At 41.9% G+C, this 10,554-nt stretch overlaps 1 protein-coding gene across 4 annotated transcripts in view; it reads left to right on the forward strand.

Annotated features, from left to right (window-relative positions):
• Positions 1-8,897, forward strand: part of COL4A2 (collagen type IV alpha 2 chain) — a 216,200-nt gene extending 207,303 nt beyond the window's left edge. For all 4 annotated transcript variants that reach the window (XM_039517786.1, XM_039517789.1, XM_039517800.1 and 1 more), the window contains exons 42-48: positions 50-211; positions 343-441; positions 1,198-1,344; positions 2,084-2,200; positions 3,992-4,183; positions 4,523-4,809; positions 8,474-8,897. In XM_039517786.1, the coding sequence (XP_039373720.1) occupies positions 50-211; positions 343-441; positions 1,198-1,344; positions 2,084-2,200; positions 3,992-4,183; positions 4,523-4,809; positions 8,474-8,728 (1,259 nt within the window). In that variant the 3' untranslated portion in view covers positions 8,729-8,897. The remainder of the gene's footprint in view (positions 1-49; positions 212-342; positions 442-1,197; positions 1,345-2,083; positions 2,201-3,991; positions 4,184-4,522; positions 4,810-8,473) is intronic.
• The last annotated feature ends 1,657 nt before the right edge of the window (positions 8,898-10,554 follow it).

Raw genomic sequence — 10,554 nt, forward strand, 5'->3', positions numbered from 1 at the left:
TCGGTCCTGCTTTTCAACATAGATTCCAATTTAAAATGTGCTCTCACAGGCTATCCAGGACCCCGGGGCAGACCTGGAATTCCAGCTCCAGTGGGAAGCAAAGGAGAAGATGGTCAAATAGGTGTGCTTGGAGAAGATGGTCAAAAAGGAACTAGAGGTGACCCTGGACCACAAGGGAGACCTGGAATTTCAGGGTACCCTGGACCAAAAGGTACAGCTGGCAAAAAATGAACCCTTTTTTAAAAGAAATGGTTATTTGTTGCTACAGTAGATGTTAGAAGTGACCATTTATATTATCTGTGCAGAGATGCAATAATTCAAATGTATCATTTTGCATTAAAGGGCATAAAGGTGCGCAAGGTCTCATGGGTACTCTTGGCTTAGTGGGAGCTTTTGGTGACACAGGGCCCATTGGACCCAAGGGGGACAGAGGACCTACTGGTGAGTAAGAGCCTTCTGGTGCTATAGTTTCCATCATTCAACAAATAAACTTACCTGCTCAGCAGCTACCACACCTGCCTTCAAACTGACCCTATGTCTGCATTCCTGAATGAACTTCGGGCCAGTCATGAAGTTTGGCTCCCATCTAAAATTGATTTTAACGTGTATATAAATGAAAAGGGCCAACTCCAAACTCTAGGGGCTTTTCAAAACCTCTCAGTGCCAACCACTCAAACTATAACAACTCCAGCACTAACCCTCACCCAGCCCACCAGAGCAGACCAACAGAAAAGGTATTTGGAAATGTAAAAAAGCCTATGCCTCACTAATACCAACCCTTCCCCTTTTCTAAAAGCCTACGAATAGCCCACTATAGTCAGTGCTATAGCTCGTTCTAGTTTTTTAGGGCACTGCACAACTTTGCATATCACAAGCTACGCTCTGCCCACTCTTCTCCCTTCTTGCTCCCTTTGTCTCCTTCCACTCATGTATTTTTGCCTGTTTTTACACAACCCCTGAGGCCTGGAATGATCTCCCCGCCTTCCAGGATGCCAAGTGACTTCCTACTCCTCAAACTTTGGAAATTGCAGACCCAGATCTGCAGCTGAATTTTATGGCTCAGGGTACATCTCTAATATTAATAGTCAACTAAAATGTCTGACCTTAGTACCTCATTGAGTGACAGACATAGAGCACACCAAGGGATGGGAGTTGTTTTGTCTATAAATGAGTTCATTTTTTCTTTTTATAATGCAGGTTTCCAAGGACCTCCAGGTTCTCCTGGGCTGCCTGCAGTCCCCCCTAAGCTGGTCACTCACCAGGGTACAGCAGGCCCTCGTGGAAATATGGGTACGCAAGGAATACCTGGTGAGATGGGGCCCCACGGTCCACCAGGTGATCCAGGTAGGAATTGTGCATTCACACTTGAAGTGCAGTGCTGTTCAGAATAGGGGTTCTGTAAAAGTAGTGCTGAGGGGTTCCCTACCTATTATTTCTCACTAATTCTAAATGTAATTGAAGTCACAAGGGAAAGAATGGATTTTCTCACTGCCACCCCTGCAAAAATCAATCCTGAGCAATCAAAATGAAGCTGTGCAGCATGTACATCTTAACCAACTGCAACTTAACTGCAGGCCTCTATGACACCCGTGAACCCCACACTGGTCCTGATTGTCATTTTAGCTCAATCCAAACTGACTCCATTAGCTGAGATATACAAATGTCATTGAGGGCAAAATCTGACCTTGCAGTTGAACTTCAGATAACAGTTCTGTTGGTGAGATACGTTGAGCTGAATTCCATTCTTCTCCTATAATTTATATGGGATCTTCAGTGGTAACAGGCATGAAAAATAATAGAATTATGGGGCCCAATTTTGCAGTCCTTTCTCAGGCACAATTCTCCATTAAAAAGTCAGTGAGGAACTTCATCTGGGCAAGCATCATAAGATCTTGCTTTTAGTTTAGGTGACAAACTTTGCAAGTCTGACTGAACACACATACTCATAATAACCAGATCTGTTGAGTATGTAGGTACTAGGTTTACATGGTAACTTTTCAGAATGGAACTTCGAGTATCTTATTTTCTGTACTTAAAAAAAAAATCAGATCTGTCTGATCATGTTGAACTTGATGGTTTTAAGGTTTTAGAGGCCCACCAGGTAAACCAGGGTTCCAAGGAAGAGGTGGCATGTCAGCTCTTCCAGGTTTTAGAGGAGATCAAGGACCATCAGGTTTTCCAGGTCTTGCAGGCTTGGAGGGTAAGTGATGTTATTTTTTCTTTTCTTTTCCCCACTTCACTCTATAAATCTTCTGTTATTAGCACATTATCATTGTACAATTGTCAACCCTTCTGAAGCAACTCTTCTGACTTCCACTTACATCAAATTCCAATGCTCTTACTAGGTTTTGCTGTTAATAGTTTTCATTGAAATAGCTTTAAACGGTCTTTAAAACAAAGTGTTGTAACTAGATCTCAGTGCACATGTTTTCCATGAACATTCACTCAGATTTTTAAATTAATTTGTTTTAATGTTTGTGCCCCTTCTGTTCTGGCCTTCAGTAATCACACCAGCAATAAGGTTTTATAAACAGGAATGTTCATGAAAATAGAATTTCAAATTCCTAGGTGATGTAAATAGATGAGCAGTTGTGGTACAAGTGCTTGGGTGCGCATCCAGTTAGGAACCAGAAACTTTACCATCTGAATTAGTTGAACAAACACAGATCAGTCCAGCCCAAATAAGAACGTCAAATATTGAATATTTTCAGAGAATTGTTCACAACGAATCACTTTATAGGGTTAAAAAAGTCATCCAAAAAAAACTGGCAGGTAATTTTAGATAAAGAATACATTTAAAAAAAAATGACTGCTTGCCCATATTGCATGAGCAGAAAAAGGCTAAAGTCATCAGATAATTATTTGTGAATTATTTGTTCAGCTCTAGTATTAAATCACAATCTCCACTTACAATCTAGGGAGCCCAATCCAACACTCAGGGACTTCAGCAGAATTGGATCAGTCCTAGAAATATAGCTGATTGACGACATTAGCTTTCCATATAGAGAAGATAAATATCATGCAATAAATTAAATGGTGAACAAGTCCCATCCCAGTATGTAGATTAGCTGACTATTCCTTATAACCCTATTATCCTCAGTGCTGTGCTTACAAACTGATTGTTTAATAATTTGCTCCCATATCTTTCCAGATATTGAAGTTAGATCAACTGATGTATAATTCCCTAGGTCCTCCTTGTTCCCCTTTTTAAAGATAGGTACTGTGTTTTCCCTTCTCCATCTCTTGGGACTGCTCCCATCCTCCTGGAGTTCTCAAAGATAATAGCTAAGGGTGCCGAGATTGCTTCAGGTCATCATTAACCTTTTTATTTTTAATCAAAATAGTCATTGACGCTTCTTAGCTTTCTTCATGTCATCAGTTATTAGCTCTCCTTCCCTGCTAAGTAGAATACCTACACTTTCCTTTGTCTTTTTCTTGATCTTAATGTATTTAAAAGAATCTTTTCTCATTCCCTTTATAACTTTTGCCAATGTTACACATTTTGTGCCTTAGACTGTCTGATTTTGTCCCAACTTCTTGGGCTGTTCTTTTGTGCTCTTCCTTATCAATTTGACCACGTATCCATGTTTTGTAGGATTCCTTTTTGATTTTCAGGTCATTAAAGAGCTCCTGAGGGAGCCATATTGACCCCTTACTATTCTTCCTATCTTTCTTCTGCATCGGAATAGTTTGCAGTTGCGCCTTTAATGTTGTCTCCTTAAGGAACTGCCAGCTTTCCTGAATTCCTCCTTAGATTTTCCACAGGACCTTACCTACCAGCTCTTCTTTTCTGAAGTCCACTGTTCTTATTCTGCTGCTCTCACTCCTTCCTTTCCTTCGAATCATGAAATCCTAGTATTTCATGATCACTGTCAATCAAATTGCCTTCCATCTTCAGATTCACTGCCAATTCCACCCTGTTGGTCAGAATCAAGTCTAAAATGGCTGTCCCCCAGTTACTCTTTATTGTCTCTTTCTATTTTTCCCCAAGGTGAACCAGGCCGTCAAGGTAACCCTGGGATACCAGGTATGCCAGGTCGCAGTGTTAACATTGGGTACCTTCTGGTGAAGCATAGCCAGTCTGAGCAAGAGCCAATGTGCCCAGTTGGTATGAACAAACTCTGGAGTGGCTACAGTCTACTGTATTTTGAAGGACAGGAAAAAGCACATAACCAGGACCTTGGTACGTACATGGCTCTATAATATCTCAACATTTGACACTTTCAATCTGATTTTCCCCACTCAAAACTAGAGGCACACAAAATTATAGGCCATTTTTTAAAATTTGGGCTTTGGTGCATATTAGGCTAGGATGCCTAGAAATGACAGCAGATTAGAACTAAATTTCTTTCTTTCATCTCCCTCTGGAGGTGGTTTCTCCAGATCACTACTGAAGTTTGAGTGGAACTGTTATACAAATATAAATGTTACTGAATTATGCAGGTATGCGCAATAAGCTAAAAATAAATGCTTATTTGAATGTGCACCTGCTAAAGATTTGTGATGGTTTATTTCTTTACAGGGCTGGCTGGATCCTGTTTGGCTCGTTTTAGTACCATGCCTTTCCTCTACTGTAACCCTGGGGACATCTGTTATTATGCAAACCGAAATGATAAATCCTACTGGCTCTCAACCACAGCACCTCTTCCAATGATGCCTGTGGCAGAAGAAGAAATTAGACCATATATCAGTCGTTGTTCCGTCTGTGAAGCCCCAGCTGTTGCAATTGCTGTCCATAGTCAAGATGTTTCTATTCCACACTGTCCTGAAGGGTGGCGCAGTTTATGGATTGGATATTCCTTCCTCATGGTATTTGTCCTTCTCAATATTTGCTGACAGTATCGCACACGGTTACATTAAGCTAGAGTCCCGCCTACTGGCCAAGTTGTTCAGGTTTAGGTACAGGTTTGCTAAAAATCCAAACGCACTGAATCTTCCCATAGAAGCAGGGAGGAGAAATGTGTGAGGAAAACTGTTCTCTCCCTCATCATGGAGACCAATTAAAGTTACATGAAGGGCTGGGGCAACCGTTTATCTCCGACCAGATTAGTACATGGAGTTTGGAGTGACTATGCTGTAGGTGACAAATTGTACCTGACAGCAGAAGATATGATCCACTTTACGTGGTGAAGAATATGGACCCTCCAAACAAAAAAAGACGCTTGAGCTAAGAATAAAAATGTCAGCTAGAGTTTATGCACGGAGGTTGGGAGGGTGGCCCACTAAGCCACTGTCAGAGAGAGAGAGAGGATGAGGAGTATAGATAATAGGTCTTTCACGAACAATGGTAAGTAATTGATCTGATAAAATCACAGATCTGCACAAAAAGGGAAAATTAGACTGTCAGTCAAAAATACTAATAAGCAAAGTGAAGATTACTTTTATTTTCAACAAACAAAAGCTATATTTAAGCAACTCGACATTTCATGGTGTTTTTTGGTTTGTTCCAGCTTTCAAATTGAAAATTATCCTTAAGACTAATGTTCTGTCTAATTTTTTCCATCCATGTGCAGAATGAATTTTGTTATGTGCACCAATATCGAGGTAATGTGCGGATATGTGCCACCAGTAGAAACAAAATACCTAGATATAATTTTTTTTTAAAGTTACCATAGGGATAATTACTCCAGGCAGGACAGGTAGGCATTTTAGAACTCACTACTCAAAGAATTAAATTTAATCATAAGAGAGAACTGAAATTATGAAATGCATAGACCAGTCAAAAAACTAAAATAACAGCACTTTGAAAAAATAAAATTACAGAGAATATATGTGCATTGCAGGAAGTACTAAGTAACAACAACAACACAAATATGGGTTGGGAGGTGTGTGTCAGTGAGAGACTACATGTGTGTGAGACACAGACTGTGTGGGTGCTTGCTGCTGGGGAAGCCTGAAAGACTGTGTGCTGTCTCTTTAACACACTCACCAGAAGGCTCAGACCACAGCAGCTGCCAGCAGCTCTCCTGCTGCTGAGCCCTGTCCTCCCTCCCTTCCTCACTCTGTGGAGATGGTGTACATGGGAAAGGGGGAAGGGGACACCCTGACATCAGTGCCCCTCCTGCCAGGGGCGGCTCCAGGCACCAGCCTGCCAAGCGCGTGCTTGGGGTGGCAAGCTGTGGGGGGCACTCTGCCGGTCGCCGCGAGGACGGCAGGCAGGTTGCCTTCAGCAGCTCGCCAGCGGAGGGTCCGCTGGTCCCGCGGCTTTGGCGGACCTCCAGCAGGCTGCCGTGCTTGGGGTGGCAAAATACCTAGAGCCGCCCCTGCCTCCTGCTCTACACAGCAAGCCGAGGGTTCCTGGAGCAGCTGTCCAGGGGCTCCAAGCCAGAGGGCAGGAGCAGAGCAGCTGCTGAGCAGCAAGGGGAGGGGCACCTGAAGACAGGCCGCCGTGCGCAGCTCTGCTAATCAAGTACGCAGCCCTTGATTCATTCCTGGGCAGCCACACAGCTTAGAGGGAACGCAGCTTAAGACCATACACTCCTTGTGGTAATAGAAGCCATATAACTAGGGTACAGCTTGACTCTTCGCTTGCCCATTTTTGCAAAGCTACTACAGTGTGGGCACACATGGCCCAATCCTGCATTCCTTTGTCACCCAAAATGAGCACTGACATAAACGGGAGGTGGGGCTGTGCCAGGAATGCAGAATTCACCCTAGAATAAGTAATGTCCCACCAGGTGTGTACGATAAGTTAGAGAGAGGTATGTCTGGCCAAGGCTTAGGGGACTCGGCTAAGCATGGTGACTGGTACTGTATGAGAACCTGGGTAGACAGGAACACTGATGTTCTAATCTCAGCTCCCACTACTGATTTTGTTTCTGGCCTTCTGAAAGTTATTTAAGTAAAACTGCTCAGAAAATGGATTTTCCTCCGACAGGAAACATCACCAAAACAAAAAATGCTCTCACTTTCATTGACATTTTCCACAGCAAATGTTGACTATTAAACAATCACCAACCAAAAAAAAATTTCCAACTACAAAAATAAAAAATGTGAAGAAACCACTTTAGTGGCACTAATAAATGATCTCCTCCAGTCAACAGATAGAGGACAGACACCCATTCTCATCCTGCTCAACCTCTCTGCATTTAATACTGTTGATAAGGAGATTCTGCTCTTTCACCTGAGAGAGGTGGCAGGAATCTAGGATAATGCATTAAAATAATCTGTCCTTCCTGGAAGACCACTCCCAATGAGTAGTAATAAGAAACTCCCCTCCCTCACTTGTGGAGTTCCACAAGGATCAGTGATCTCTCTGATCCTTTTCAACATCTACAGTCAGTCAACCACAAAGTGAACTGGTTAGATGACACAGACTCAAGTACCAGCAATATGCAGATGAGAGACAGCTCTACCTATCCTTCACCACATAAGACCACACCACTACCACCAAGATGGACAGTGCTTGGGTGAAGAATAGTTGGCGACAGCTGAACCTGAGCAAGACAGAGGTGATGCTGGTGGGCAGAGGAAAATATATTGAAGAGCTTACAGCTGTGGTGTAGTCTCCAGGGGTTGAAGAAGCACAACCATAATTAAGCAGCAAAGAATCCTGTGGTAGACTAACAGACATTTCGCAGCATGAGCTTTCGTGGGTGAATACCCACTTCGTCGGACGTATGAATTAAAAAACAAACCTCTTTATTGGTTTCTCATTTTTACATTAAAAATTGAAGGGTTTTGAGAGATGGGAGGGGAAAAGTGAGATGAGAATAAATGTTACATGTTTTTGTAAAAGTAGGGAGAAATCTGTTGGAAGGTTCACTGTTACATGCAAGTTTCAGTAGCACACCATTAAAAGTACAAGATGTAGTTCTTAAAGGGGTACTGTACAGTAATGATTGTCAGTTTTGCTTATAGCTGTCATTCAAAGAGTGTGATTTAAACAATAAACATGTCTTAATGTACTGTTAATCGGGACTGAATTTGATAGAAATGTTAATTTATTCAACTGATAGGGAAAACCCCTCTGATTAAAACAAGCTACTTCTGCCTTAGTATAGCTTATGGGTGTGTAATATATAGATTAGTTGTATGTAGGAGGCAAATTCTCATTACCCCCCACTCTGCTGAAAACTCAGAGATGAGGAAAATTTCAACTCAGTCTTCAGTGCCATGAAAATATGAAATCTTAAATGGCTGGAGTAAAGAAGAGGTAGATAGGTTTAAAATGGAAAATGTAGATAAACCAGATAGTTCAAGGATCTAATCCTACAAACTTTACAGTGTGAGTAATCAACAATAGTACTCCCATATGTTTTAAACATGGGGGTGAGGTTTGCAAGACTGGCCCTATGTATGCCTCGGTAGGAATGTCCTACAGAGTGAACTCCTACAGGTAACAGATTTAGAAGTCATTTTATCCTTGGTCTCCTCCCACCCCCACCTGTTGATTTATGACAGTATTGATCTAGGGCAGTAATTTGTGTAGCCCTGTCCTGTATCTGAACACTGCCTTCTTTGTGTCTCATAGCACACTGGAGCTGGTGATGAAGGCGGAGGACAGTCACTGGTTTCTCCTGGGAGCTGTCTGGAAGACTTCAGAGCTACTCCTTTCATTGAATGCAATGGTGCCCGAGGAACCTGCCACTACTATGCAAACAAGTATAGCTTCTGGCTTACCACTATTAACCAGCAATTCCAGAGCTTGCCCTCAGCAGATACACTCAAGGCAGGTCTCATCCGAACTCATATCAGCAGATGTCAAGTCTGCATGAAAAATTTGTAAAATATATAATATATCCCTAGTAGTAAAAGGAAAATGTTTCTACAGTGTTCTAGACCTATCACATTGGTGCTTATTTAACTTATTACCTCAAAAGCTGAATTAAAAGTTTATAAGTGTCTGTAAAAGCACAAAGGCTTATACCAAATGCTGGCTGCTTCTCCTACCATACAGTATATTTTGCTAGTCTAACACCATGTTATTTGCTAATTGAGTCAAATACTCAACCTTGAAACACCACAAAACCATCCAGTTACTAATCTAACAATTCTCTTGGGCAGATCTGTTCTCTAACATGTTTAATGTAAACATTCTATTAAATGTACTTCTTGTCTTAATTAATATGAACTACACCTGTTAACAATAAACTAAGTGGTGACATACAACAGTAAAACATAAGTGCTAGCACAGCAGTGGGCTAACCTCTGGGAAGTACTCATAGATCTGAGCCCCAAACCCAGCCTTTGAACTTACCTTTTACTGTAATAAGAGTTTATACCTGGGCACTTACAATGGAAAGACAGGTTGGTTTAAACTCCCCATGCCTTTGCCGTGCTTTTTGTCCTACCACTTTCACCACCAGAGAGTTTATAAACATTGTGAATTAGCTCAGGTAGCCACATTTAGTGTTACTCACTTCTTCTTGCAATGAGAACAGTTCATTACCAATGGCAGCATGTTACTTCACAAACTTATCACATTTTTCCAGCTATACCCCACATCACAGGATAACTACAGTGGGTCTTTGCTCCTTTCTGTTGTGTGGCACAGAATAAATTCCCACTAGACATATGGGCCCACAAGAGGGAGAGAGCATCATACTTTCTTCCTTTAACAACCATGCCATGTACTTAATAACACTGTGTGGTTAGGGCTCCATATGAATTTGGTTATACGGTTGTGGAGCAGGCACTATACAACATACTGCCCTGAAAAACCCATGCTATGTGCACAGATTTCCCAGCTGAAGAAGTTATTACAGGGGTAGGCAACCTATGGTACGCGTGCCAAAGGCCGGACATGAGCTGATTTTCAGTGACACTCTCACTGCCTGGGTCCTGGCCACCAGTCCTGGGGGCTCTGCATTTTAATTTAATTTTAAATAAAGCTTCTTAAACATTTTAAAAACCTTATTTACTTTACATACAACAATAGTTTAGTTATATATTATAGACTTATAGAAAGAGACCTTCTAAAAACAATAAAATGTATTACTGGCACGCCAAACCTTAAATTAGAGTGAATAAATGAAGACTTGGCACAGCACTTCTGAAAGGTTGCTGACCCCTGTATTATTACTCAATACAGCCTTATCTTCAGATCCAAACACTTCAAGCTGCCTACTTCACCTGTGAAGAAGTGCACAACTGGAGGGCAGGGGATGATGGTAGCATAACTAGTCAACTGTACTGCTAGGAAAGGCATGTAGAGGGGCTAGAAGTCACTCAGAGGGGGTTCCTGGAAAGGCCCTGGAAATTGGGTGCAAGATTTGCTGAGGATCCACAGAGTCTATGATGGGTAGCCCCTGCCCCCTGCCTCACCCACAGAGATTAACTGCTATTTCTGTAGAAAGAAAACATTAGGCCCAGAGGTAAACTGTCCCTCATGACCCTGGGAGAGAAGAATGAACCACATGATGATAAACCTCTTGCTTATTTTCTTGTGAGTCTCTTATGCAGCATGGTAATAAGCATGATAAATACCACGACTCTTATGTTTCCAGCAAGATTTTTTGTGGGGAGGGGAGCTACATTTATTAGCAAGGGTGAAAAGTACTATGTACGCTTACTGTGCTGGCTTTAAAATAATCGGTAGTTATCTCCTCCACA

This window comes from Mauremys reevesii, linkage group 1, assembly GCF_016161935.1.
Source record: "Mauremys reevesii isolate NIE-2019 linkage group 1, ASM1616193v1, whole genome shotgun sequence".
Lineage (NCBI taxonomy): Eukaryota > Metazoa > Chordata > Testudines > Geoemydidae > Mauremys > Mauremys reevesii.